The sequence below is a fragment of the Colletotrichum acutatum genome (genome assembly GCF_030867785.1).
Source record: "Colletotrichum acutatum strain CBS 112980 chromosome Unknown BDZ83scaffold_1, whole genome shotgun sequence".
Lineage (NCBI taxonomy): Eukaryota > Fungi > Ascomycota > Sordariomycetes > Glomerellales > Glomerellaceae > Colletotrichum > Colletotrichum acutatum.
Window position 1 is genome coordinate 644,052 of NW_026848995.1, and position 27,566 is coordinate 671,617.

The 27,566-nt window shown below is 55.1% G+C and overlaps 9 protein-coding genes across 9 annotated transcripts; 3 read left to right on the top strand and 6 right to left on the bottom strand.

The window, feature by feature from the left end:
* On the bottom strand, positions 1-828 carry BDZ83DRAFT_746236 (uncharacterized protein; the record flags this gene model as incomplete). The annotated part of the gene is made up of 2 exons (XM_060513236.1): positions 1-593; positions 669-828. The coding sequence occupies 2 exons, from the start codon at positions 826-828 to the stop codon at positions 1-3; spliced, it is 753 nt and encodes a 250-aa protein (XP_060371886.1).
* Positions 829-2,120: 1,292 nt separating this feature from the next.
* Positions 2,121-5,187, top strand: BDZ83DRAFT_746237 (alanyl-tRNA synthetase; the record flags this gene model as incomplete). The annotated part of the gene is made up of 3 exons (XM_060513237.1): positions 2,121-2,199; positions 2,343-4,957; positions 5,011-5,187. The coding sequence occupies 3 exons, from the start codon at positions 2,121-2,123 to the stop codon at positions 5,185-5,187; spliced, it is 2,871 nt and encodes a 956-aa protein (XP_060371887.1).
* A 300-nt stretch (positions 5,188-5,487) lies between these two features.
* Positions 5,488-7,148, bottom strand: BDZ83DRAFT_564118 (S-adenosyl-L-methionine-dependent methyltransferase; the record flags this gene model as incomplete). Its single annotated transcript, XM_060503610.1, has 2 exons — positions 5,488-5,697; positions 5,757-7,148. 2 exons carry the CDS (start codon positions 7,146-7,148, stop codon positions 5,488-5,490), a joined length of 1,602 nt encoding a protein of 533 aa, XP_060371888.1.
* Positions 7,149-7,238: 90 nt separating this feature from the next.
* Positions 7,239-9,107, top strand: BDZ83DRAFT_596884 (pyridoxal-phosphate dependent enzyme). The gene has a single exon (XM_060506873.1). The coding sequence runs from the start codon at positions 7,675-7,677 to the stop codon at positions 9,076-9,078; it is 1,404 nt and encodes a 467-aa protein (XP_060371889.1). The 5' UTR covers positions 7,239-7,674; the 3' UTR covers positions 9,079-9,107.
* Positions 9,108-9,728: 621 nt separating this feature from the next.
* On the bottom strand, positions 9,729-10,793 carry BDZ83DRAFT_746240 (transcription elongation factor S-II; the record flags this gene model as incomplete). The annotated part of the gene is made up of 3 exons (XM_060513238.1): positions 9,729-9,737; positions 9,791-10,543; positions 10,647-10,793. 3 exons carry the CDS (start codon positions 10,791-10,793, stop codon positions 9,729-9,731), a joined length of 909 nt encoding a protein of 302 aa, XP_060371890.1.
* A 942-nt stretch (positions 10,794-11,735) lies between these two features.
* On the top strand, positions 11,736-13,505 carry BDZ83DRAFT_564025 (uncharacterized protein; the record flags this gene model as incomplete). Its single annotated transcript, XM_060503599.1, has 1 exon — positions 11,736-13,505. The coding sequence occupies one exon, from the start codon at positions 11,736-11,738 to the stop codon at positions 13,503-13,505; it is 1,770 nt and encodes a 589-aa protein (XP_060371891.1).
* A 557-nt stretch (positions 13,506-14,062) lies between these two features.
* Positions 14,063-16,854, bottom strand: BDZ83DRAFT_6439 (uncharacterized protein). The gene is made up of 5 exons (XM_060509705.1): positions 16,649-16,854; positions 16,447-16,471; positions 16,111-16,189; positions 14,368-16,054; positions 14,063-14,315 (listed from the first exon to the last, which is right to left on the bottom strand). The coding sequence occupies exons 1-5, from the start codon at positions 16,650-16,652 to the stop codon at positions 14,275-14,277; spliced, it is 1,836 nt and encodes a 611-aa protein (XP_060371892.1). The 5' UTR covers positions 16,653-16,854; the 3' UTR covers positions 14,063-14,274.
* A 5,058-nt stretch (positions 16,855-21,912) lies between these two features.
* Positions 21,913-22,949, bottom strand: BDZ83DRAFT_564153 (family 45 glycosyl hydrolase; the record flags this gene model as incomplete). The annotated part of the gene is made up of 2 exons (XM_060503612.1): positions 21,913-22,161; positions 22,491-22,949. 2 exons carry the CDS (start codon positions 22,947-22,949, stop codon positions 21,913-21,915), a joined length of 708 nt encoding a protein of 235 aa, XP_060371893.1.
* Positions 22,950-24,035: 1,086 nt separating this feature from the next.
* BDZ83DRAFT_759491 (heterokaryon incompatibility protein Het-C) lies at positions 24,036-27,339 on the bottom strand (the record flags this gene model as incomplete). The annotated part of the gene is made up of 5 exons (XM_060515142.1): positions 24,036-25,699; positions 25,751-26,301; positions 26,345-26,524; positions 26,587-27,144; positions 27,216-27,339. 5 exons carry the CDS (start codon positions 27,337-27,339, stop codon positions 24,257-24,259), a joined length of 2,856 nt encoding a protein of 951 aa, XP_060371894.1. The 3' UTR covers positions 24,036-24,256.
* Between the last annotated feature and the right edge of the window lie 227 nt (positions 27,340-27,566).

Below are 27,566 nucleotides of genomic sequence, written 5' to 3' on the forward strand. Positions count from 1 at the left end.
CTAGTCCATATCCATGGCGTCGGGATCGTAGTCTACAGGTGCCGACATCCCGGTCGGGGTTAGGGGGCCCGGAATGATGGCGTCTACGGGTTGCTGAGAGACGAAGGGCGGAGGCATCTGCACCGGGGCGCCTCTACCTTCACGCTCGAGACGCTGTCTCTCGCGCATGCGGGCGCGCGACTCTACGATGGCCTTGCGAACACTGTCCTGCTCACGAGGTACCGTCAAGGATGCGGGCTCGTTGTAGAGAACCACCTGCATGCCAGCGAGTTGGCCTTCGTCATTGGCGAAAATGGAGGGAGGAATGCGCGTCTGGCGGAGGTGCTTCTCAATGTCCGGGAGAAAGACGAGCTTACCCTCGTCGGGTTCGCTTTCGGAGGAAGACAACTCATCATCAATGTTGTAGATGTAGACCTTGTGCTTGGAGTCGTCGAGCTGCATCACTTCTTCATCGACGGACGGTTTGCGATCACGACGTCGACGACGGGTGGTGGGAGGAGATGTGGATGCTGACGACGAGTCTGCGGGGATTGGAATGCTTGAAGACGGAGTCGGCTCCTCCACGGGCACGTAGAGCTTCTGGCCATTCTTCTCTGCATGATGCGTGAGTATGAAAGCGGAAAGAAAGCTTATATTGTCGTGGGCTCGTGTTGTGGCAGTTGACTTACCTAAATTCAGAAGACTGAGCCTTTTGGATAAACGTTCGTTGTCTTGGGACTCAGCTTTTCGTTTGCGCCTTAGCTGCCTCGCCTGAGGATGCTGATGCTGGTGCTGGTGCTGATCCGCCTCCAGGGCGTGGGAGGGAGATTGGGTCCCGTGCAGTAGCATATTTCGGCGACTTTTGCTGGAACTTTCCCTCTTTCCTCTCTGCCTCTCGTCCGACCGCTTCTTCTGGTGTACCACTCCTATTAGCACTACCAGCTCCCTGGTCCGCAGAGCTGCTGACCGACGACAACGACGATAATATCCGGAAACAAAGGCGATGTTCAATTGTCCAAACTCCCGAAGCGGCCACTAGAATTGCAGCAAAGAGAGACACGACAGGCGCAACTGAGTAGCGGGCGTAACAGAGGTGCTGCCAATCGGGTCCGAGGTTCACTCAAAAGTGAGCTTGAGAGAGAGAAGAGCGAGAGAAAGGTACGGTACGGCTGATATCGAATCGCCGTTTCCGGAAGGGTAGGGAATATCCCGTCGCGAAGCGAAGAACGCGGGCCCAAAGTCAATCCAAAGTCTCAAATGTCTTTGGTGAGCTAGGGTCTTTGGACGGCGAGAATCGGAAAACAACTTTTGCCAGTGTTGGTTGTCTTTTTTACGTTTCGTTGGTAAGAAGAGAGGAGAGAGAGTTGCGGTTTGAATCAGCAAAAAGAAGGGGGAAAGAAGAGGAAAAGAGGAGATCCGTGGACGGTTCTAGTACCGGTAGAGCTCGCTCGCTGGCTTGCTCTCTCTCCTGAGCAGATCCAATTCGTCGATATATACTCTAAGGGGTGAGGGGGAACTTGGAAGGAAGCGGAGGAGGGATGACCTTCGCTACTGCTAATGCTGCTGTGCTCGTACGAGGGGCGCGGGCGCAGACGCGTTCTTCTCTGGCTTTCAGCTGTGGCGGACGAAGTAGCCTTGAGCATCGGCTGCGACTGCCGGGGAGCTCTGGCGCTTTTGTACTGGCTTTGACTCACTCTTGTAGAAGTTTCCACGACAGCACCACCGGACCACCAGCTCCAGTTCCAGCAACAGCACCAGACCTGGACCACCACCACCACCCCTCGCCGCACCCGCATCTGCATCGGCACCACCACCCGCAACCAGGCCCGCCGCCGCTATCGCCCCAGCTATCACTATCTCTGCCACTGCCACTGGCACGGACGCCGCTGCCCCTCCTACCCCGAAGCAATGTAGCTGCCGCGCTAGCAAGCAGCTCATCCCGCCAAAAGAGTCACAGCTGTGCCGACCCTGATAAAACATCATCCCTCCCCTCATCACCATCAACAAACACTTTTTCCAAGAGGACTCGAGCGTCGGTTGGATCCAGGACAGATACCCACTCACCGTCTGGACTCATCGCATCGAGTGCTACTTTTCCTTATAGGCGCTTTCACTCTACTTCGACCTTGCCCACCCAAGTCATGGCTGAGCCAAAGTGGCCCGGCGCCGTTGTGCGCAAGACTTTCCTCGAGTTCTTCGAGAAGAGGGGCCACACGATCGGTATGTTGTCACCGACTTCCCCCTTTGCCCCCGCTGCACGGCGCGATAGAGGAGTATAACTCTTCCATCTTCCATCTAGACATTGCGCTTCTCAAGTTTGCTTCAAAAGTGCCAATTGGCTAACCATCTCTGCTTTATCTCAGTGCCCTCTTCTTCCGTCGTCCCTCACAATGACCCCACCTTGCTCTTCACCAATGCGGGCATGAACCAATTTAAGCCCATCTTCCTCGGAACGATCTCAAAGTCGGATCCCATGTACCCTCTCAAGCGTGCGACCGACTCCCAAAAGTGCATTCGCGCCGGTGGCAAGCACAACGATCTTGACGATGTCGGCAAGGACAGCTACCACCACACATTCTTCGAGATGCTGGGCAACTGGTCCTTTGGAGATTACTTCAAGAAGGAGGCCATTGAGATGTCATGGGAGCTCTTGACCAAGGTCTATGGTCTGGATCCTGCCCGCTTGTACGTCTCTTACTTCGAGGGCAACCCTGAGATGGGTCTCGAGCCCGATCTGGAGGCCAAGAGCCTGTGGCAATCCGTTGGTGTCCCCGACGACCACATCTTGCCCGGCAACATGAAGGACAATTTCTGGGAGATGGGTGACCAAGGCCCTTGCGGTCCCTGCAGTGAGGTCCACTACGACAAGGTTGGCGGCGGCCGCAACGCCGCTCACTTGGTGAACGAGGATGACCCGATGGTCGTGGAGATCTGGAACAACGTTTTCATCCAATACGACCGCCAGGCCGATAAGTCACTCAAGTCTCTCCCCGCCAAGCACGTTGATACTGGCATGGGTTTCGAGCGTCTCGTCTCCGCTCTCCAGGATACCGTTTCCAACTACGCCACCGATATCTTCACGCCCCTCTTCAAGAGGATTGAGGAAGTTACTGGCGCCAGGCCCTACACTGATAAGTACGGAGCCGACGATGCTGACGGAATCGACACTGCCTACCGTGTCATTGCTGACCACATCCGTCTTCTGACCTTCTCCATGTCTGATGGTGCTGTCCCCAACAATGACGGCCGCGGATACGTCCTCCGCAGAGTGCTCCGCCGCGGTGTCCGCTACGCGCGCAAGTACTTCAACGCCGAGATTGGATCCTTCTTCTCCAAGATTCTTCCTGCTCTTGTCGATCAGATGGGCGAACAGTTCCCCGAGATTGTCAAGAAGCAGCAGGATATCATTGAGATCCTCGATGAGGAAGAGGCGGCCTTTGCCCGTACCCTTGACCGTGGCGAGGCTCAATTCGAGAAGTTCGCCAATGCTGCCATCAAGAAGGGCGAGAAGAAGCTCACTGGCGCGGAGGTTTGGAGACTCTACGACACCTTCGGATTCCCTGTGGATCTTACAAAGCTGATGGCCGAGGAGCGTAAGCTCGACATCGACGACGAGGAGGTCAAGGTTGCCCAGGAGAAGGCCCGCGAGGCTAGCAAGGTCGTCAAGAACGCTGCCCAGACTTTCGCCAAGCTGAATGTCCACCAAATTGCTGAGCTTGAGCAGCAGCTCAACATTGCGAGAACGGACGATGAGGCCAAGTTTGTCAAGGGTGACTCAAAGGCCAAGGTGCAGCTGATCTACGACGGCAAGGGTTTCATCAAGTCAACTGAGGGTATCGCCGAGAACACTCCCTTGGGTCTGTTGCTCGACAAGACCAACTTTTATGCTGAGTCTGGTGGTCAGGTCGCCGATTCTGGTCGCATTGTCATTGATGGTGTCGCCGAGTTCAAGGTTCTCGATGTTCAGAACTTTGGTGGTTACATTGTCCACAGTGGATATCTCGAGGACGGCAACTTGTCCTCTGGCAACGAGGTCATCTGCGAGTACGACGAGCTGAGAAGATCACCCATCCGCAACAACCACACTGGCACTCACATCCTCAACCACTCCCTCCGAGAAGTTCTCGGCGATGACATCAATCAGAAGGGCTCTCTGGTCGACAACGAGAAGCTGCGTTTCGACTTCTCCCACAAGACCGGTGTGACTATCCCCGAGATCAAGAAGATTGAGGACTTCTCCAACGCCTACATCCGCCAAAATGGCAAGATCTACTCAAAGGAGGTAGACCTCGATCTTGCCAAGGGAATTGAGGGTGTTCGTGCCGTCTTTGGCGAGACATACCCCAACCCCGTTCGCGTTGTGTCTGTCGGCGTTGATGTTGACACCCTCCTCGCAAACCCCAAGAACGCAGAGTGGCGCAAGGTCAGCGTGGAGTTCTGCGGAGGTACTCACGTTGAGCAGACCGGCCTCATCAAGGACCTTGTCATCGTTGAGGAGAGCGGTATTGCCAAGGGTATCCGTCGCATCATCGCCTACACTGGCGATGCTGCTCACCAAGTGCAACGCGAGGCTGCTGAGTTCTCCAAGCGTCTCGATGCACTTGAGGCACTTGCCTTTGGCCCCGAGAAGGAGCAGGAGATCAAGTCGACCCAGCATGCACTCAACCAATTGACTATCTCCACTCTCACCAAGGAGGATATCAAGAAGCGCTTCGACAAGATTGTCAAGTCCGTCACCGATGAGCAAAAGAAGCGCCAAAAGGCCGAGTCCAAGACTGCGCTCGACACCGTTGCTGCGCATTTCGAGAAGAACAAGGACTCCAAGTGGTTCGTTGGTCAGCTCCCGATCTCCGCCAACGCCAAGGCTATTGGCGAGGTTGTGAAGCACTTCCAGTCCAAGGACAAGGAGCGCTCTGTCTACCTGTTTGGTGGAAGCAAGAACGAGGGTGCCGTTGCCCACGGCGTCTACGTTGGCACTGTAAGTTGGACCCCTCGTAAGAATATAGAAGTACAAGCTAACATGCAATTCAGCACCTGTCCTCACAAGGCGTTACCGCCGAGCAGTGGGCTTCTCAGGTCAGTGGAGTGATTGGAGGCAAGTCTGGTGGCAAGGAGCCTACCCGCCAAGGACAGGGCACCAACGCCGAGAAGCTGGATGAGGCTGTTGCCGAGGCAGAGAAGTGGCTGAAGGAGAAGCTCAATATTTGAGCGACAGAGATATCCCGCTGATGTGCTGCAACATGTCTGGCAACCAATTTACTTTTCACGGGGTCTAGATGGACGGGAGTGTGGGCGAAAACTGGATATGCTGCGATTTCGAGCATGTCCAAGGTAGGAAAAGGAGTAGATCACTGGCATGATGAGCCTCTTGTTCCTCTCTATGTATTCCAACAAAATTAGGGAAGACAATCTGAACAAAGTTAAAACAGCAGAATTGCGTGTTGCCTGTGTTCCGGAACTTTCCGTAGTCTAAAGGGGTATATGTTCTTTTTCTTTTCTACATTTGTTTTATACAGTTACCAGCACACTTGCGTTCTGGTAGTAGCTCAGCAGAGGGTTCTCCCCGCTGCGCGTTTGGGTGTCTTCGAGGAACGCCCATCGTTGCATAAAGTCACCATGCGACATGAGCCTCGTAAGCTTGCCCGTGATGGCCTGGTACATGGCCTCCATGGTTAGGAAGTCTGTCGGGAACATGATGTCGAAATAGCCTTGGTGGACCTGTGTGCCCTTTTTGTTAGCAACGGCATTCATCATGTTCGTGTGGTTATTGAACGTACCAAAGGCGTCGTCACGGGCACCGTCGTGCGCTCGTACCGGGTCTGGACGACGGGGGCGTTGAGGCCCGGTATGGCGTCGGGCAGCGAGTGGAAGTCACTCGTGACGAGGCGGTGGCCGGGGAAGTACTTTTCCAGCACGTCGAAGAACTGCATGAGGCGGGTCGGGATGTACTCTGGTTCCGAGAGGTTCGGCATGAGCGGCATGCGCGACTTGAGGTGGCGGAGGACGCGGTTGGCCGGGTAGGGGAGGGGGTAGCGTCCACCCGTGGCGGCGTGGCGGACGCGGAGGAAGCGGGCGAGGACGGGGTCAAGGTCCGGGGAGTAGAACTCGTAGAGGTCGTTGTCTGCGTCGACGAGGACGGAGCCTTGTAGGGGTTCTTCCGTGGCGAGGTCGTAGCGTACGACGTCGTGGGAGAAGTTGTCAAAGACCTCCATGGCGAGGAAGAAGCAAGGAGAAGGGACGCGTTCGGACCAGGAGAAGATAGACTGGTTGATGATTTCGACTTTGGAGGCGTGGCCGCGGGAGTCGGCGGTGGAGAGGAGGTGGTGACGCTGGAGGGAGGCGAGCGCGGGGGAGATTTCGATGATGCGGTACTGGGTGCGGGCGTAGACCTGGGGGTCGAGGTCGCGGATGTAGTCGAGGATGTTGAGCATGAGGGTGCCGCGGCCGGCGCCCATCTCGTAGATGATGAGGTCGTGGTAGGGGTACGTCGTGAGGCGGTAGTTTGAGACGAGGTAGCGGGCGATGGCCTCGCCGTAGTACGGGCGGAAGAGCTCGGTGGGCGTGTGCCAGAGCGGGCGGGCGTCGTTGACGCCCTCTTTGTCGTCGAGGTCGTCCTCGAATTCGGTGTAGCGCTGGCCAAGCTCGCGGTAAAAATGCGGCTCGTCGCGGAAGGAGGGGAAGTCGAAGGGCTGGCCGGGGGAGAAGATGACGGCCTGGGTGGAGAAGTAGCCGTAGGCCGGGTTGTAGAGGCTGTCCTCGATGAAATCGCGGGTGAGCATCTTAGCCTTGCGCGGGCGGGTCGAGCGGGCGGCCAGGTCGCGGGCGTTGAGGGTCGGGTAGGTGTCGAACTCGTCGGCGCGGTCACTCGGGAAGAGGGAGGTCCGCTGTTGCCATCTTGACTCGTTTGTCTTTTCCTGCCTCTCGGACGTGGTCTTGACGGCGTAATGTCGCCGTTGCTGAGGTACCGCAGAGACATTGGCCGCTCTTGAGGAGGAGGAGGATGATGCTGGGGCTGCTACGCTGCCGCTGTGGTTATGTTGGACACGAGGCCGTTGGTGGTGATGGCTTAGAGCCGGAATGCCGGCGGCGGTCGTGCATTGTCGCCGGGATTGACACGCGGGCCGGCGGAAGAGCTCACGGAAGAGACGAGTGACGGCGGGGGAATCCATCCCGAGACGAGGATTTCGATGGTCGAGCGGGACGAGTACTCGGCAGGGCGAAATGGGGGTCGATTGGGGAAAGTCAACAAAACCGTTGCAAATCGCGAATCTTCGGTTTGACAGAGGTTCGAGCATGGCCCGAGCTCCCTTATACCACGGGGCAGCTGTTAATCCGCCATAGCGCACATGCCCGTTCCCGTACAGCTCCACCGCCATGGTCCCCTGCCAAGGGATGCACCGACGGAAGTCTTAACGCCTGAGGAACCTGCAGGCACAGCGCGGTGGACGGGTACAGAGGCACCGTTGAGGCTGAAAGGCAGGGGTCTAGAAGAGCTAAAATGACATCACCTCCAGTTTAGCGGGCAAATCCCCTGTAGAATAAGATGGTTGAAATTCATGCGCAGAGCACCTGTCAGTGTTTTTGTTTTCCGATACCGCAACCACATCTCGTCGAGAGATACACGACGACGACAACAAAAAGAGCTCGCGGAAAAAGGAACGCGGACGATGGATTACGACACATGACACAGACAACATGTCTCTGAGTAACCATCCCAAAGCCTATGGCTCAGCCGCCCTAGCGCTTGCCTTCACGGCCGGCATCCTCGTCACCCTGGGCTTCAAAGACTTTTATCCGGACCTCGAACGCCGGTACCAGCGCCGTCGCAACCGCCGCGCGCGCAACACCACCACCGCTGGCGGGTCCTCTGCAGACCCCTCGCGGCGTAGCAGCATCTTTTGGGGCCCGCCCGTACAGCTCGAAGACCACGAGACTGCATCCGAAGCCGATGAAGCGGCGGCCGCCGCTCTCCTCACCACACTCGGCGGTTCCGCCTGGAACCCACCGTTGATCGCGGACGGCGTGGCGGGCGCCATCGGCAACACGCCCCTCATCAAGATCCGCTCCCTCAGCGAGGCCACAGGGCGCGTGATCCTCGCAAAGGCAGAGTTCCTGAACGCGGCCGGCAACACGCCCAAGGACCGCGTCGCGCTGTCCATGATCGAGGGCGCCGAGGCCGCGGGCCAGCTCGTCCCGGGTCGCGGCGACACCATCTACGAGGGCACCGTCGGGAGCACGGGCATCTCTCTGGCGACGCTCGCCCGCGCGAGGGGCTACCGCGCGCACATTTGCATGCCCAACGACATGGCCATGGAAAAGGTCGATCTGCTCCGTCACCTGGGCGCCACTGTCGAGCGCGTGGACCCGGCGCCGATCGCGTCGCCGGAGCACTTTGTCAACCTCGCCCGCCGCCGCGCGCTGGAGCACGCCGCCAAGGCCGGCGACGGCAGCGTCGGGTACTTTGCGGACCAGTTTGAGAACCCGGCCAACTTTGCGGCGCACCTGCACACCACGGGCCCGGAGATTGTGTACCAGACCAGCGGAAAGCTGGACGCCTTTGTCGCAGGCGCGGGGACGGGCGGCACCATCGCGGGCGTGGCCAAGTACCTCAAGGAGGAGGCCAACGTGCCGGGTCTGCAGGTCGTGCTGGCGGACCCCCAGGGCAGCGGGCTGTACAACAAGATCCGGCACGGCGTCATGTACTCGAGTACCGAGAAGGAGGGCACGCGGCGGCGGACGCAGGTCGACACCATTGTAGAGGGCATCGGCATCAACCGCGTCACGGAGAATTTTGAGGCCGGCAGGGAGCTCATCGACGACGCGATCAAGGTCACGGACGAGCAGGCGTGCCGCATGGCGAGGTGGCTGGTGGAGAACGACGGCATTTTTGCCGGCAGCAGCAGCGCGGTCAACTGCGTTGCGGCGGTCGTGGCTGCTTCGAGGCTTCCCGAGGGGAGCCAGGTCGTCACCATCCTATGCGACTCTGGCACGAGGCATCTCAGCAAGTTTTGGAAGCACGTGGCGGCAATGGGGTTGGAGGAGGACGATCACTCGGCGGATCTGTTCTCAGTGCTCAAGATCGACCCGGCGAAAAAGTAATGATACAGACTACTAATAGATTAACTCTTTCTCTACACTGCTTTGCTACTTTATTTCCGCATAGGCCACAAATGGCTGCAGGTCTACCACCATGTGTACTGGATGAACACTCGGTTGTCGCAATGTCCACTGCAGAAAGTCTTCTTCTGATTCCCCCTATATACCCACCAGCAGCGGCGACAAGGACACGCGTGGAAAGTACATCATGTGGCGTCATGAGGTCATGAGATAGAGAGCGCTTCAAGTGAATACGGCAAGACCCGAGGCGGTGTAATAAGGTAGTGAGCCAATGCCAGTTAGGCACTTTGCAAGATCTCGATTGCTCCCGTGCCTCAACCTAGTACAGGCCACATGGCTATGGACTTATCAAGCCCCCTATCTAAAGTGTAATTCGCTCTCCGTGAAACCGGTTGTCGATAGCCACACATGCGTCTGATGCCCGAAGCTTTTAATGTTCAAGGGCAGAGCAAACAGAATCAATAAAGGAGAAAATACCGAGGACCTTTCCTCTTCCCCAACTCCATACCAACCAAGCCCGCACTCCCGAGTGCCAAATGCAGGACCATCATCCCGTGCTTCAATAACGGGGTATAAGTGAAAATCACGCCGTCGGTTGAAAAAATCGAAACTTCCTCTCCAGAATCGTACGCTCAAGAGAACTGAGACTTGGTTAGCATAGTCGGCGAAGAGAATCAAATAAGGGTCAACAAACCTTCCAGCGGTTACCGCATACGGTACACTCGCAAAATGTCGTCATCGGTTCATCAGCACTGCGAGTCTGCGCCTGACTGTAGCTGACTTTCTTCTGGCCACACTTGCCGCACTTGAGAGCATCGCTGATACTCTTCTCAGCCATGGGAACCTGGGCCTTCTTCATGTTCTCCTGCTGCAGAGCATCCTCCTTCTTCCTCTGCTCTTCCGACTTGAGCTCCTCGTGCGTCATGACCACGAACCGAGCGGGAGTGATCTTGCCTTCCATGACATTGACGCCAAGCTGGCGGTTGCTCTTGACCTTAAGGTTGCTAAACAGGGAGCGCAGCTTCTCACGGTACTCCTTGGTGACACCCTTGAAATGGCCGTGGGCAGCCAACTCAACCTCGATGGCCTTGTTCAAAACATCGTTGACGGAAGCGGTGGATCGGTATGCGAGGCCATTATAGAGGAGTTCGATGCAGGAATCGCGAACAGCGTCATTAGTGCGCTTCACGTCGGCGCCATCGGCCTTAGCGCGGCGAGCCTCGGTATTGCCCTTGAAGGGTTGGTTCAGCGCAGACGACGAAGACGGCTTCGGAGCCGGGGCCTGGGTCGGGGACGGAGCAGCCGGAGATGATCCCTTCTTGATCTTGCCCTGCTTCTCGGCTTCGACCAGCTTCTTCCACTTGTGGACGAGCTCTGTAGCGGCGCGAGCAATTTCCTTGTTCGAGTTCTGGCGAAGCTTGCCGACGAAGACACCTGCTCTGCTAGACTGGTCGAGTACAAACGAGGTCAGTTACGTTCCGTCGTACTAGCAAACAAGGTGAACAGAAACGTATGCCCATGACGATGAAACAGTGCAAGCCGCGACATACCCGAAGCATCTCCTCCGTAGGGGCAGCCTCCTTCTTGAGTCGTTCAAGGAGAGCAAGAGCGGTCGCAGGAGGCTCGTTGGCTTGTACGACCTTGTTGAGCTGCTTGATGCAGGACTCAAGCTCGCGTTGATCCATACCAGTCGACATCGTGGGCAATTTGTGCGCAAGTGAATTGCGATGAGTGATTTTCCGGCGCGCGCGACGCGATTCTCGATTTGTGAATATTACAGGAGTTGTATGGGCGTTGAAAGAAAGCGTGGCTAAGTAGAGGTAATGGCCATTTTCCTCAAGTGGGTGGTGGAATCGCGCCGGAGCCAAGTGGGGCAAAGCCTTGGTATCCACCTCACTGTCGTGTGTGTAGTCCGGTCCCGTCCCTTCCACCCGTCATAAGGTACCTTCCCCCGGATCAGCGGTATTATGTTTCACCGGGATCCGTTCTGGCAAGAGAGGCGTGGGGTGTTACCGTGCTCGTGCTGCACCCCTTCCAGGTTCCCGCCCGTCTTATCGCTGGACGTCCATGTGACGACAAGGGGAAGCGAAGCTTATCAAATGTCGAGTCACGCTGCCACATGGTCCCTGCTGCTGCCATTTCAGCGGATTCAGCGGAGAAGCTACCCACCTGAAGCTGTCCCCCACGACAGCTGCTGCGCATGCAAGGGGCAGATGCTGGAGCCTATGACGCCAGAGATTGATATGTTTGGGACGTCTGTAAACCTTCTCTAAACATCAACAAGCCTTGATCGTCCTTTGTCTCTGCCTATTCTTGGCCAACAACCGTTATACCCGTTTCTGTTACTAGCTCCCGTCGAATGACTCACTAGTACGGACATAATATCCGGAATCATCAACATTGTGCCTTGTATAAAGGCAGCTACGACGTCTCAACCCTTGCGGTGAACTTCGCCACTCTACGCGCTCGGCGCGTCGCGAGATCGTCTACACTCCAAAATCCAATAGTAAATAATTGACTTGCCCATGGACGGAACACCATCTCTTGACACGACACAATACTCTTCCCTGTCTGGTTGAGACACAGAAAACGTCCCTCTCAGCCACAGCCTAAAGGCTTCACCAATATCATCAGGCACGATGCCTGCACATCGTCAACAAGACCTACCCGTCGAGAGTTCTTGGCGCTTGGTAGAAGGCGGCGAAAATGACAGCTTCGACACGTCCATTCTTAACGACCTGGAGGAGGACGATGGCTTCCTGACGGAGCCGTCACAACTTCCGTCGCAATCATTCAGCATCGGCGGTTCTCAGGAGTCGCACCACAGCGTTCAAGATTTCATGAATAAGGCGGATGATGAGCGAGTCATCCTTCGCTCACCATTTCAACCCACCGTACGACGAGACCCCAACCGATCTCCCGAACCGGAGTTCATCATGCCATCCATGCGCTTTAGCTCTACTTCGGGGACTGGAACCAGCCCCCAACACAGTAGCGGTCACTCCTCGCGGACCATTCGCCCCAGCGACGTCTCATATCAGCAGCAGGACGTGCGGCGTCGTGCGATTCGCCAAGCCAGCACTGGAAGTCCTACATCTGCCAGACGTGGCGACCCCAGAAGAGTGAGGGGTTACTACAATGAACCGGCTGAGCCCAAGACCGTCACGGAGCGCCTGTCAGAGTCTCTCCCAGGTGCGGCCTTCAACATTTTGGCATGGATTTTCAACGTCATTGGCATGGCCCTTGGCTATATTCAAAAGCCACTGGCGCTATGTCTGGCAGTCTGGCTCTTCTTTGGCGCCTCCATAATGCTTCAAAATATGGTCACCAAGTCAATCACAACATCGCTCTCACCGCTCTGCCGTATCCCGGGCGCAGCATACCTAGATCTCCCGTTCTGCCCCTCGTTCACTACTTCACCAGACGGAGGCAAAGAGTCAGGGTCTGAGTCTGCCAACGTTGAGTTTGACGACCTCATGAACGTCCAGTCACAATTCGAGCAAGTCCTCGAACGCAGTGCCGATGGCGTATCACTGCCAATGGAGATGAAGCGTTCCGAGTCTTCGATACGCGATCTACGCACTATGGTTCGGTACTCGGAATTGCCACAGCGAGATGAGCTGGTGTACGAGTTCAACGAGTATATCGATACCGCCCGCTTGACGGCTTCTGACTTACAAAAGTTCAACGTTCATGTGGGATCCGCCGTCGACTCCGTTATCTCGATCAACCGTTGGACATCTCGCTATCTTGATACCCTCTCTGCATCAGAGACTACGGATGTGGGACTGGTTTCCCAATGGTCCAGCTGGCTCTTCTACCCCTTTACTCCCACAGTGACGCCCTTCTCCGAACGGACCCTTCTCGACAAATACATTGAGCACACCGCCCTCGTCTCTGACCGGATCTCCTCTCTCATAGTAGAAGCGCAAGGGGTTCTGCTTCTACTCACAAAGGCGGAGGAGAACCTGAACCAGATTTACGAAATCGTCACTCGCTCGTCGAACTCGGTCAAATCCCGTCGCGACGAGGTTCTCTGGACGTTGTGGACTCTTGTCGGTGCGAATAACAAACGCCTGCATAATCTTAACGCTCAGCTCTCCCTCCTGCGCCAGGTGGATAGGCAGCGCGTCACGGCTGTTGCGCAGATATCGGCTCTCATTGTGGACCTTGAGAAGATCCAGGCCGGGTTGGGTGACCTCCGCGACCGCGTTGCCGCTCCCGAGCTTGTGCGTGATTCGACCATAGCAATCCCGTTGACGGTCCACATTGAGACTATTGACCGTGGAGTCGAACGACTCGAGGACGCTCGTCAGCGGATTCGCGCCGCTGAAAACGACCGTATTCGCGAAGCACTGGCCAGAGGAGGCGCAAAAGAGGATGACAAGCTCATTGAGGGGCGTTCATAATGAGGGTGGATGGAGAATGGAGTAAGGAATTCGGCGACAAATGGAATTGCCAAGACATGACGAGTGGATGAAAGTTAAGATTTCGGGCATTTATAATGCATAACTGAAAGTGATTGAGACGATCAGTTGGCCCGGCTTGGCGAAATAAATGAGATGAAAGCTGGCATATACCATGATTCGGATGAAACGACAATAGCGAAAATACCACGTGGGGAGAAGTCTTGTATTTTGTAAGGCAAATTGATAGAATCTAGTCCGAATTGGATATCCTCTTTCCACATTCAGGTCATATACCGTAACGAAGTTGTATTTTAGACCGTGACAGGTCTCAAGTTTTGATTTCATTGCCCGCTTGCCCGACGCGAGACTATCTGGTCTGAGCAGTGCGCAGCTGCCGTCACTGATTTCTACGTAACTTTTTCAATTCATGCCCTCCTCCAAATCGCCGTTGATGCTTAACCGTGCCGATGGGGTATATCCAGTCCAAAAGCTTGGGCTCTTTACAGCAACCCAAGAGTAACGTTCCGTGCCAAAATGTAGCAATCCGAGGGCAATTCTGAGCCCGCCGAGTCTATCGTCGTGGTTGTGAAGTGAAAGTCTCCTCGCCACCTCCCTCAGAGGTGGGTACCAGGGAGTGTCGTAGATATGCATCATGATATTCCCTTGCTTGCCTGTCAAAAGTTCCAAAGGCAGTCCTACTACCTGATCCTAAACGCCATTACACCATGCAACTCCGAATTTGATGACATGCTTCCAGTGCATGCAACTGTCACGAAAATCCTGGGAAAACCTTGACGACATAGCGTTTCCCTGCAACCAAAGTCAGAACGCATTCTAGATGTCGCATATAATTTGTACTTACACGCCGGGTTGCGACCGTCTGGGTCGTCGAAGGGTGTACCAGCAAGCGCTCTCATTCGCGCTCTTGCCAGCTGAGACGGGCTCTTGCGTCCTTCAGGCCGTGGATGGTTCTGATGTGAGTCTGATCCAGGCATATGGAGCCGCAATCCACCTGCTTTTCGGCGTTTATTCTGATGCGTAGCCGGAGCTACAGCAGCTTGTCTGGGCGGCTGAGGTTGCGGATGTGGCGGGCCTTGACCTTCAGATTGGCTTGAGGGTTGGTCCAAATCTTCTTGCTCCTCTTGGGTCGGTTCGAGGGCGCGTTGTGTAGAGGACAGGGGTGCAGCCTCAAGATCCACAGAAGTGTCGACATTTGCTGACTCCTGGACTGTTTTCGGGGACTTTGAAGTCAGAACGGGCGTCATGGGCGTTTCTGTCGGGGATGACGCCGCTTTGTCCGTGCCGAATAGCCGCTTGCCCCAACGCTTGCTTTTCACTTCCCCCTCCTCGTCGTCTGACTCGTCAAATACTACCCGTTCCCTCAATCGTCGAATAGCTCTCTCACGGCGTACCATACCATTGGTAATCTTGGGACAGTAATTCGGTGGCAGCATGTTCCTCTTACAGATTGGGCACAGTGAGCTGTTGAGACTGAGAAACTCGTCGATACACTCGGGGTGAAAGATATGACCGCATGGCAATTCGCGGATGACGGAGTCCCGGTCGACGTAATTCTCCAAGCAAATGTGGCATTGGGGCTGATAGTTTGTGGCGACGGTGCTTTTTGAGCTGTTGACGCTGGCTCTTCGGGCCCTCGATCTCGGGACGGCGGATTCGGATATTGTTCGCTGGTCAGTCCGCATGCTTCGCGGTGACCTTACGGATTTGGGTGGCCTTGTGGTAGAAGGTGTGCTGATCATTTCCGGCTGGAAACTGTAGGTGAAAAGTGGAAAGCCCTTGACGTGATCCACGGGTACGGTTACTCGTTTGATTCCCATCGCTTCCAGATCAACCTCGCCGCTCAGTACCCTTCTTCGTAGCGAAATTCTTCGTCTTCTCTGTACGAGGTGCATCGTAAGTGATAGACAGGCGATGATGAAAATCACTACGCCAACCACCGTGAGAATCCATGTCCACATGGCAGGGACACTGTCGCGGTCCTTGATGGTTAGCTCTGTCCATATGCGGACGTAATCATTATCGTGGGGGTCATAGATCTCCTGTATTTCCTCTCCGTAAGGAATTTCGGAAATGTTCCCAGAATACAGGCTAAGCTGCTTCATAAATTTGGTGCCCTCAGCGCCTGGCACGGCAAAAATCGGGAAGCGGTTCTGGGTTCGCCAGGCATCTCCATCTTCGAGATCCCATATCGGGGAATCAGCGCCTTGTGGTTCGTTCGTCGAATTGTTGGGCCGGTAAAAGATGAAGGCGCGGATGGGATCGAGGCGCGCGGATGCAAGATAGGCCTTGGTGCAGGTCGCATTGAACCATGGCGCAATGGCAATTAGGTTATAGTTGGTAGGAGGAAGTTCTGCCTGTGTCGTGGCATTTCGGGGGATTATGTCGTACTGCTGCTCGAAACACGGGTTTGTGACGCTAAGATCGGGGACGTATAGCAGACCTCGGATGATGCCATCCTGCGTTTCGGTATTTGTCGTGCTCAGCGTGGTGAGGTTTGCTGTGATGGTGTCCTGGTAGGCTACCTTGCTCTGTGCACTTGGTTTAGATCAAGACTTGGTATGGATATGGTGGCGACGAGACATACCGACAGAGAGGTGATGTTCTTAATAAGAGTCGAGGGAACGGTGTTTGCGCCCGACCAAACAGGGTTACTGAACAGCAGACTGTGGAAAGGTCAGCTGGTGGTGGAAGATACGCAAGTGGTTGGGGAAATGCGGGTGGTGAGGCATTCGCGCCAAGGTCTGCCCACAGAGGCGCTGCGAGGCACAGTGACGCGGGCCAAGGCAGCAGCAACGTGATGCGACGAGATGATGAAGGAGTCAACGGGAAAGCAGCAGAGAAGCGTGCGCATCAATGAGGAATACGGGGACGATAGCATCGAAAGCAGCGGGCATCTTAAAGAAGTTTTGCTGAGACATACACGACATTTCGAATCTGTTCGAGAGCTGTGAGACGTCAGTGAGTTGTGCCAAGACCGGGGGATTTTGGCACCTCTTGGCCGCCGCGAAAAAGGGAGAGCACGACAGGCGTTCGTTTACCTGCTTACTATGGGCAAAATGACAAAAGGCATGATTTTCTATTGTGTATTGTACAGAAAATGAAAAGGGCATATAGCGACTTACACATGCTTCCCTCACATGTTCAACGAACGGGTTGAGGGCATTGGAACCATCAACCTGGTGTGAATAAATCGTGGGTGGCTGCTCGGAAAGTGGAATGAACACCAGCTTTCAGGTGGGATAGCCAACAAACGAGCGAGACGGAAATGCCCGGGAAATCGGTGTCGTCGGGGTCTTGGTTAAGGGACTCAAGGCTGACTCGGTCTCAATATGGCGAACGAGAAGTAGTAGTGCGTAATGAGTCGATCCAAGGCGAATGCTACAATGTGAATGCTCAGGACAGGGTCGAGTCGCGATCTGAGGCGAAAGGGATGAGATTGGTGAAATGGCAAGCAGAAGGTGATCAAAAGGCGAGCTGAGAGAGAAGCGATTGAATGGGAGGTCAGCGAGCTGGGGCAGGCGCGATTTTCAATGCCAAGCGGGGTTCAGGTCAGGTCGTTCCCAGTGCGCTTGCTGCAGGTGCGCTCTGTATTCGTACAAACTGATCAGGTCAAAGGGAAAGCAAGGTCAGGTCCAGGTCCAGGTCCAGGTTCAGGTTCCAGGTCGGGGGGTGAGAGAGTTGGGTGTGGGAGTCGGGTGTGTACTATGAAGAGAGTGTGTGTACTCGGTATGTGTGTGGTGGTGGTGTTGGGGGAGTTTGGGGAGAGAAGGAAGGGTGGTGGCCGGGTGGCATGGTGGATGACTTTGAACGACCGGGCAGACAGACTGAGGACCAAATGGCTGGAGCATGGGGCAGAATGTACAAAGTGCTCCATACGCAGTACAAGAGTGACGAGGACGGAGAAGTATCCGTAGCCAAATCGGAGGTATCGGGTCATCAGCAGCCTGCAGCGTCGGGCACTAAAAAGTAAGACGCAAGGTACTTTACGCATACCTAAGCTGGCCGGGCTCTATATGTAAAGTAGGGGCGAGTGAACTGATGCACAGCCTCCCTGCCCTGTCCTCGCACTTGCACTTCACTTGCACTTGCCCTCGTCCTCGTTGTTGGTCACTACCCGGCCGTCCCAGAGAAGTCAGAGCAGGTACTATTGATGTACCTTTCGTTGGCTGTTAAGCTGCTTCGTCTTCCATTGCCCGTGGCCACCACACACGGTTCGTGGGCTATCTGCCCAGTCGTTACCGCTGGCGTTCCGGCTGGCGTTTACGGAGTACATTCTTCAATACGCGGGCTGTCTTCTGCTTTGGTAATTCCAATGGGAAATGGGCGTTACATGATGCACTTGACAACGACTTGTGAGGAGTGGGCTTGAGTACCAATCAGTAACATGAACAGCAGATTATGGACACCAGTCGACTGGAGAGCGTTCCAGGTTGAATACGGCGCAAATGCAGCAACAGAGTCAAGACAGTCGGGAGACTCTGATGATGCGCGGATGGAATTGGACACAAAGATGCAGCCAATCGGTTCGCAAGTACGGCACCGTACGGCACCGTACGGATAGGCTGGCAAAGATGGTGGAGTGGATCGCGATGGAGACTGGTGAAAGTTCCCCCGGTAGCCAGTCAGGACTCAGGAGGCTGTCAACCACACCTCACAACTCAGGCTTCAGAGCGAGTAAAGCTGTAGGGTACAACACCCCAAGCTGGACAAGGCAAGAGAAACACGGCGGACCACTCGGAAGTAAGGGAAACGGGAGAGAAGACATGTACCGGCGAGTACCTGTTGATGTACCTCGACCACCTACCTTACCTCACACACACACACACCTTACCTAAGAAATGAGTGGAAGGCACTTCCAATTGCTACTGGGTGCTCCTTCCCTTCTGACTGACTCTGACTCTACCTAAATCTGTCTCAGATGAGACCCTCGAGTCCTTTCGTCTACCACCAGCAAAGCACCTGGATATGGACATCAACAGATCGTTTCTGACTTCCCGTTCCTTTGACGGCTCACGGGAGCTGCTCACCCCAGCCAAACCCCCCGCACAACATGGAATTTGTCGCTTGCGTGTGTAGTGTGTCGAGGCCCGGCATGCACCAACTCCAACGACATCATACCAGCGCATTCAACGAGCCGAAGAACCGAGCTCTTATCACGACACAACAACCATCACTTACCACAAATTCCCACACAACTATTACGGGATGCCGGCGGGCAGATCAAACCAACAATAATTTCAACCACCAAAGCGGCTTTGTCTATACTATAATTGGCCCCAAATAGTCTCAAAAGACCCTGTGCCTGCAGCCCTGCATTTGCTCACGCGACTAGTACTCGACGTTGATACGCATACAGAAAGAAAATGGACAAACCACAGCCGTTTCCATCCGCAAATCAATCATTTTGGTGCCGCTCTTGCCGTTGGTGACGGTCACCGCATGCCACAAACAATCAAAGGAAAAAGTAAAACAGTCTCATTACATGTCCCCCGCCGTGCCGTCTTAGCCTGCACATCACACGCCCACGGATACGCGGCATCCCCAGCCCAATCCCTTGCTCGACACCCATCGGATCGCTGGTCATCATGGCTAAGCTTTTTCGTTGCCTCGATTCCCTTGAAAGCTTGTCTGATCTTTCAACGACCTACCCAGTTCCCCCGTGCCGGCTCCCGCTTCCCATCCTCGCCAGATCGGCTCAAATCACTATTGCACCCGCTTTCCTTCTGCCTTTCTCTCACCGGCTCTGAAACCTCATAGGCCAACATGATGGGCCCGTTCCACATTGATAGCCCCAGGAGAATGGTCTTCTTAGTCCTCTCATCCGGGGAACGATTCGTGGCCTCCTTCTGATTCACTCCCGCTAAAATAGCAGACTACTACCATCTACGTACCGTGTGTCTTAGCGTAGAAGAGAAAGAGGGAAGATCAAAAGGGTCACCAACTGCTCTGGGCGTTGCCGTCGCCGCCTTCGGATGCGGACGCCAGCATCTCTCCGTTCAGGTGACCAACAGAGTGGACGAATCTTCTTTGGTCCATCGTCTGTAACAACGGTATCCGTACCACGATGCCTGATCTGATTACAACCAGTCCTCGATGGTGAAGTTTTCCTCCTAGCTTCGTCGCATCGCAGTCTCTCACACCTCCTCTTTTTCCACTTGGGATTTTGAGTTTCTCCCACCACACGGGCCCGGTCTCCAGTCATGGGCAAGTTGTGCCGACAGTTCCAGACGTTTTGCACCAGCCGATGTGCGTGACAGCTCGACCACGCCCGCCCGGTCGTTCTCGGCATTCACTCTCTCGGGTCTCCCGGTTTGACGGCACCTATCGCGTGGTTCTCTACTATACGATCGACGGTCGTTATACATGTATAACGCTTCGCTCAATATCAAAAAAGAAAGAAGAAGAAGAAGAAGAAAAAGAAGAAGAAAAAGCACAATTTGCGTCTCAGAGAGTATCCTTCTCAGCACCACGGGGTTGGCAGGATTTTTGGAGGGAAAACACATGGGCGGCTTTGCATCATTGCTTCAAGGCACAGCATAAGATCGAACCATTTGCGCACGTAGTACGACGCTAAATTGGTGGTCTGCGGCTCAAATCGACGCCTTTACCAAACAGCACCGCTGCAAGACGCTCGACTGCATATGGCCGCCAATAGCCTGGACGCGCACTCTCAGACCGCCCACTTGGCGCTCGACCATGGAAAGCGCACATTGCGTGGCCTCCGTGCTGCTATCCTCCGCAAGGGCCAGTGCCTTTCGCTGTACCAAATCGAGATGGATACTGGCTGGCACCATCATCAGCACTCGGGATCCCACGATGTCTCTCCCGCTACAAGTCAATCAGCGGGAAAGGCTTCTAGCGACCAGACCCTTCCCTTCTAGTACCGATGACTTGACCTCCGCCCGTCCTTGGCATCCCGACTTCATACCTCATCAGGTTTGCTATCCCTTCAGATGGCAACAAGCCTCTCAGGGACCTCATGTCTGCAGCCGACTTGCTGATCAATTCGGAATCACCCAGCATACCATTGGGTTTTCTGGCTTTCCCACTTGTCGTCGCGATGCTACTTTGCAAACTTCCTCCGGCGTCCGGACTTAGGCACCCTGAAGCAAAAGGTACATTGAGAGTACCAGCGCTAGGTTCCCCTCACAAACGCGGGTGCCCAAGCAGACGTCATTGAAACATTGGCTGCTCCCTGAGCCAGATCCACCGGAACAGGGGCCATCTCCCACACCTACGGTTGGCAATTTTACTGCTCTACCCTTGCCGGTAGCCAACGCATTTCCCGGCGAAACTGATCTGGTCTCGTCCGGAATGTTGCGTGCTGCACCAATCTGAATAATCAATTCTTCAACAATCACCCTGACTCCTTCCATGCCAGCCGAAGATGCCGGACAGCCGCTCTTGGTTCCCCAGCGCCGCTCTCGGCAATCTGGAGGCTCCCGGCCGCGGCGGTCTGGCGCCGTTCTGTTGTCTCAACCGGCAAAAAAAGCCGATCGACCCTCTACGTCACGTACTAGTCCGTCGTGTGATTCGTCAAAGCATCTTGGCTGGCTGCGACACTGATACGCCCGAGAACAATGGCAACGCCAGAGGAATCTTTTGACGGGCTGCCACTCAACCCTGCTTTTGACCGCGCGTCTTTTGCACAACGTTGGCGGATTCCACGATATGGAAGATGTTCGCCTTTGGTGGCTGTGTCAAGATTGCTGAGGATTCTTGGGCAAGATTTGATTCTCAGGTGAATATCTTGGCTCTGGCTTGGCTTCTTATAACCCGTAATGTGGTGGCCTCAAAAACACGAGGCACGACGGTGCTGCCCAGCACACAGCCACAAACCACAGCCAACCTTGACAACGCTCATCGCAGGAGGCCACAAAATAGCTAGAGAGAGTGTGCTTCAAATGTGTTGCGAGATCCATACGTCTGTTTAGCTACGTTACGAAAGATCAACGGCGGAAGGGGCCAACCTGCTCGCTTGTGTTCATGTATCGCCGCCACCACCAACATGAGATGAGTCTCCTGGATGGACCATTTATCAACCCTTACGAGAAGTGGGCTTATTGGCTCTGTAAGCTCGCTACAGAGGCTCTCTTAATCAAAGTTGGTGACAAAGCCTGCGAGGCTACGAGGTGAGAAGGCTTGCCCAGGTGTTCCAGCCCTAGGTCGCTCAAGTCCATCTCTTGGCATTTGATTCCAGTTGGCTGGATTCAACTTGCAGCTACGGACGTAAAGTGACTATACGTGCTCCAGCCCCCCAATTGCCAGTCCAGTGCGTGAGCTCCAAGCTCGCGGAGCAGATCCAAGTCAACCCGCAGCGCCGTACCATGAACATTTTCCAAGCCCCCTTGGGGGGAGCGAGCAGCTCACGTTCCCCGGGTTCCCATCACTGGCGCCTGCAGCCGCTCTTATTGGTAATCTCCGCCGGGCAAGTCACCTGACGGAAGGAGACGCTCGGGTTATCGGCACCCTTGAACCAGTCGAAGCGCCAGTAGCACCCGGCCTTGAGCTTCGCGGGAAAGCCGTCGCACTCGGCCCGGGCGCTGACGCCGCCGTACCGCTGGCCCCACCCGTTGGCCGGCGCTCCGTACTGATCCGTGCAGGCATTGAATTGGCCCACGCCGCCGCCGGGGATCTGTTGACACAACTACGTCAGTATACTTTTTTTTTTCTTCTGGTCTTTGTACGATGCTCTGTATTCCAGAGGCAGGGAAGTTCTTGTATCTCTGTGTCGTATGAAAGGGGCTCGACCTCAACATGTTATTTCCATCCTGTAAGTTGGTTTTCGTGATGTAAATAGTCACCCGGTTAGGACGCGTCGATAGTATCCCCTCGTCTCTTCCCACATATCCGACAGTTCCGAATACATTTCATAATCTTCAGGAGGACCAGGGCAGATTTATGGGTAAAAGAGAGAAAAAGAAAAAAAGTGAAAACGTCAGAAAAGAAATGAAAAAAACTCACCGCAATATCAAAATGATTCTGCCCCAAATCCCCCCCGGTATTCGTAGCCTGCACAACCATCTTCTTCCCCGCCACCGCACCGCTCGTGAACGTCAGCTCGTAGCACGCACAGCACCACTGCGCCTCCGTCCCGCCCGAGATCCGCACGGCGGCGAAGCCGTAGGCCAGATCGTCCGAGACGGCCCAGGGCGATTGGGAACTGCACATGTAGGCTCCGCCGCCGGAGTCGCACCCGCTGCGCGTGGCGCCGCCGTCCGACAAGGGGTTGTCGTTGCGGTCGCAGGTCGTCACGGGGCCGGCGGCGAGGGAGGAGGAGGGGATCTTGCCCGGCCAGGCGCAGGAGGGTTTGCAGCAGTCCCAGTAGCGGGTCGTTGAGCCTGTGGATGTGGATTGGGCGTTTGTTTGGCGGGAGAGGAGGATGGGGAGGAGGAGGAGGGTTAGGGGGGATGTGAGGTGCATCTTTGGGGAGAGGTAAACTAAGGCTTGAACTCGGGTATTTGTGATTCAAGGGGCTTGGATTGTTTCGTTGTGGTATGAGACGTGTGACGAGCTACTCGAGTTCTGCTGGACTCTCGTGGGCGTGACGTTGAGTTTTATATACCGGTCGGAATGTAAATATCGCAGAATAGATTCGACAAGAGAGGTGATGAGTTTGTGCATCATATATCGTACATCGTATAAAACAAAAGACGTACGATCCTCTGGTTAATGACGGGAAAATAAGCAGGACGCGTTATATACAACACCAAAGAAGGAGAGCTCGCCTCCGCTCCGTTCGTCACCTTGCTAAAGTTTCCCGATCCTTCTCTCTTCTCCCTCCGTGTTTTCCTCTCTCGTTCACATGGTTTCTTATTATCAGGGGTCAAAGTCAAAGGAAGGAGCTGGATCTGAGATAAAATGAACATTTACCCAAATTTAACCGTACCAAAAGAACAACGATGATCCCCCATCATTTGCCCCTCTAGACTTTTCTAATGTTTGCGTGTAGTCGGCCTACGGAGAATGAAAAAACAGTTTCGATCAATCTACCAGAAACAAAAATCTATCAGTCCAGAACACGGAGTAAATTATCACCAAAATCCTGCAAAGTCTTCATCTTCAAGTCATCTCACCTAATTCCTCAGCAAAGGATCTGTTCCCTTCGCCATCCTTTTCTCTCAAAGAGGGTGAGTTCAACCGTACCGAATGCTTCGGCAGTACGGCCACACGTTCCGGCTTCAGATCAGGTTGACTACGTCTACTACGACTCTTCCCCGCAAAACCCGTCGCTGGCGATGGCTGCCGTGCCGTCCATCTGGACACTAAGCAGGGGTGTAGAACGAAACAGAGTCACATTCGGAACGTCTCTGCCATGTACTTCATTCTCCATGTGGTAAGATCAATCAGTTCGGTTCAAATGTCCCGTTTCTTAGTTGGCGCGTGGGGATGGAAGTCACGGCACTGAATAGCCGTGATGAATGGTTCACTTCCAAGTCGACTAGCACTCAAGCTGTCAAACAATAGTAGAAAGCAGCCAGTCCTTCAGATGTTCAATGTGGTGTGAATCATCCTCACCCTGCAACAATCACATCATATGATACACACATACACAATACGTTTGGACTCATCGTTAGAAGCAAGACTTTTTTGTTATTGTTCTTCGTTAAACCTGTATCCGTAGCTTAAACCCCCAAGCTACCCCTATTCATAAGCCAGTCGTCATCATCTACCAGAATACAACCGGCAGCAATCTTTGCCAAGAATCAAGAGAAACAGCCGCAGCGATCCTACCATCTGCGGTTATTGTTGTTGTTGTCACCAAATTGCTCAGCAACCTTGCCAATAAAGTCGCCGAAACCGCCGCCACCCTCGCGGCGCTCATCGTCATCATCGCGGCGACGGCCGTGGTGCTCCTCCTGGCGTCCATAGCCGCCACCCTCGTTGTCGTCGCGTCTACCACCGCCATAGCCGCCCTCATCTTCGCGGCGGCCACCTCCGTAGCCACCACCGCCGCCACCATATCCGCCCTCGTCATGACGACGTCCGCCGCCATAGCTCTCCTCTTGGCGTCCACCGCCATAACCACCGCCGAAGCCTCCCTCGTCCTCACGGCGGCCACCTCCATAACCACCGCCGCCGCCACCATATCCGCCCTCGTCATGACGACGTCCACCGCCACCGCCATAGCTCTGCTCTTGGCGGCCGTAGCTGCTCTCCTCCTGACGACGGCCCCCGCCGTAGCCGCCCTCGTTATCATCGCGTCTACCGCCGCCGTAGCCGCCGCCGCCGCCGTAGTTGCTCTCCTCTTGACGACGACCGCCGTAGCCGTCGTTCTCATCACGTCGGCCACCGCTGAAGCCAGACTGGGTATTACCCTCGTACCGGTGAGTCTCGGTGCGCTGCTCGTAGCCACCACCGTAAGAGGGACGGGACTCGGTGGTCTCCTCGTACTCGCGGCCGCTGGTTCGGCGTCCGCCAGAGCTGTCTTCTTGCTCATACTTGCGGTACTCGGTACGGCTGCCACCACCAGGGTACTGGGTCTCGCTGTACTCGGCCTGACCATACTTGTTTCCGTGGTGGCCGTACTCAGTCGTAGTCTGGGTGTAGCCACCATCGTCGTCACGACGGCTGCTGTGCTGTGTCTCCGTCTCGTCCTTCTTGAAGACACCTCCGAGAATAGATCCAATGAGACCACCGGCACCGCCGCCGCCACCACCGCTCTCCTCCTCCTCTTGCTGGTGCTTGTACTTGGGGACCTTAACCCCAGTCTGCTGACCAACAAGGTTTGCGATGGCACCGGAAGCACCCTCAAGAATGGCGCCGGCAGCCTGGTCGGCAACCTTGTCTTCCCAGTTCTTGGGCTCACCGAACTGCTTGCGCATGTGGAGCTTTCCGCTGCAGCCGTGGCCGTGTCCAGTGTCGTGGACGCCCTCCCTGTGGTTCTCGCCGCGCTGGACACCCTCGCGACTCAACTTGCGGCGGTAGTCATCCTGCTGGCTTCTGTCCATGTTGTTCCACCACTCCTCGAAGAACTGGAAGATTTGCTGACGGCCCTCGCGAGCGCCGTCGTCTCCCATGTCACGTTGTGCAGGGTGGTGCAGAACACCAAAGATAATGCGGTTCAAGGTGCGGTTAACATCAACGCTGTCGTTGTCAATGGCCTCCATGAGCTGGGGCACAACCCACTGGAGAGTCTTGGCAGCGCAGCGGCCAGCGACCTCGTTCAGGATCTAGCAAAGTATTAGTCACTGATCTCGCGCAATGAACGATGTTTTCCTTACGTTGGTGAAGTGGTCCTTGGACAACATGGAGTGAGTAGGGTCAGTGCTACGGTCATCGTCAAAGACGACGTGCTGCTCCTTCTCACTGCTCTCGATAATCTCAGCGGAACCAGTGCGCAGCTCGTTGCGGATCTGGTTGATGACGGGAATAATGAAGGGGGCGATGACCGAGAAGACAAACTTGGACAGCTGCTCCTCGAGCTGCTCAAGAATCTTGGGCAGAACGGGAATCTTCTCAATGGCCTCAGAGATACCCTGCAAGATCTCGTCGTGGAACTCGATGGCAGGCATGATCTGCTTGAAGACATCCTGGATGTATCGGGTGTACTCCTCAGGCTCTCTGGGGGAGACCTGCATGTTCTGGAGCTGCGACGAGGTCGCGTTGCTCTGGAGCTCGTCCACCCGGTTGCTCTGGTGCTTGCCGCCAAAGATGCCATCAGGAATCATGTCCAAAAGGTTACGGAGAATGCTGGTATCGCTGTTCTTGCTCTCCTGGAGAGTACCCTCAAGCTCCTCAATCTCGTTCTGGGTCAGCTTGTCGGAGACTGGTACTATTAGCTGTGACCATGTGTTGAGCATTTCAAGGGTATGTACCTTCGCCAGTGACGGAGTGAAGGAAGTCAACACCACCAAAGGTACCGGTGACAATCGGGTAAACATCGCCTCTAGCTCCGTTCAGCTGAATCTGAGTGTCACGGCCAACGTGGGGGAAGACATCGCGCTCGCCAAGCTCAATCAAGGCAAGCTCGCAGTAGTTGCTGTGGGCGAAGAAATCTGTACCACACCTCGTTAGCGATACTTGCTGATGGATTCCATCGTGGGATTGAGCAACGTACCCTCCAAGCAGTGAAGACCAGTACCCATGAGGCGCATGGCCTCGTACAGATCAGCCTCATTCTTATTGCGGGAGTAGCCGCGGGCCAGCTCGATGCAGCGGGAAAAAAGGTTGCGAACGTGGGCGGCAGAAGTCATGATTCCAGCCTGCTCGTTCGCGATGTAGTTCTTCATGCCGGACTCGCGGTCAATGCCAAGCTCGACGTTCTCGTCGACAGGGCCTCTCAGACGGCGATCGTACTGGCGGGCATCCACGTTGTCGGCATAGTTCTTGGGGTTGTCGATGTGGTCTTCGGGGCGGTAGCAGCCAAGACGGTCGGCCGTGACCTCGAACTCCTTGGATCCGTAGCCAAAGGTCAAGAAACCCAAAACACAGAGAAGGAGACGAATGGCCTCGGCGGAGACGGACTTGACGGTTCCGACATCGATGGCCTGGGAGTAATCTCTGAGCCAGTTGCCAAAGTAGACACGGGAAACCATCATCTTGCTGAACTTCTTGCCGCCGATGGCGCGAGCCATGGCTAGGGTAAGGAGGGCATCTTCAATATCGCCGTGGCGCCCTGTGTGACAAAAGAGTTAGCGGATCTGCTCTGCTTAGTAGACAATGGCGGGTGGGAGGGAAAGAGCTCACAGTTCTGGCCCTCAACCTTGGAAATGCTGGCAATGTTACCAGCTCCAAAGGCGTAGGTTGGCTGGGCAAGGCAGACCAGCACAAGCAGGCCGACCAGCAGCGGGTAGGACCTGGCGTCGAGCATGTTGACTGACTTGTACCTCTCGTGCTGCTCTTCTCTTTCCTCTTCTGATATTCAGTAATGTTTGTTTGTTGTAAGTCTGTAGAGACTGTTTAGTGACTTGGTCAAGGTGAAGTGGGGTTTGCGCAGAAGCAAAACAAAGTTATGATGACGGGAGGGAGGGGGAGGTCATTGAAATAAGGAGAGAGAGATATGACACAAGCAAGGGGCCAGTAAAGAAAAGGAGGGGC

What these genes read in the sequence shown, in the direction of transcription:
- BDZ83DRAFT_596884 (XM_060506873.1), top strand. Translation starts at nt 7,675, where the DNA reads ATGTCTCTGAGTAACCATCCCAAAGCCTATGGCTCAGCCGCCCTAGCG.
- BDZ83DRAFT_6439 (XM_060509705.1), bottom strand. An exon ending in GAACAGATTCGAAATGTCGT is followed by an intron (nt 16,190 to 16,446) that starts GTATGTCTCAGC and finishes ACCTTTCCACAG; the next exon opens with TCTGCTGTTCAGTAACCCTG. An exon ending in AGACGGTCGCAACCCGGCGT is followed by an intron (nt 14,316 to 14,367) that starts GTAAGTACAAAT and finishes CTTTGGTTGCAG; the next exon opens with GGAAACGCTATGTCGTCAAG.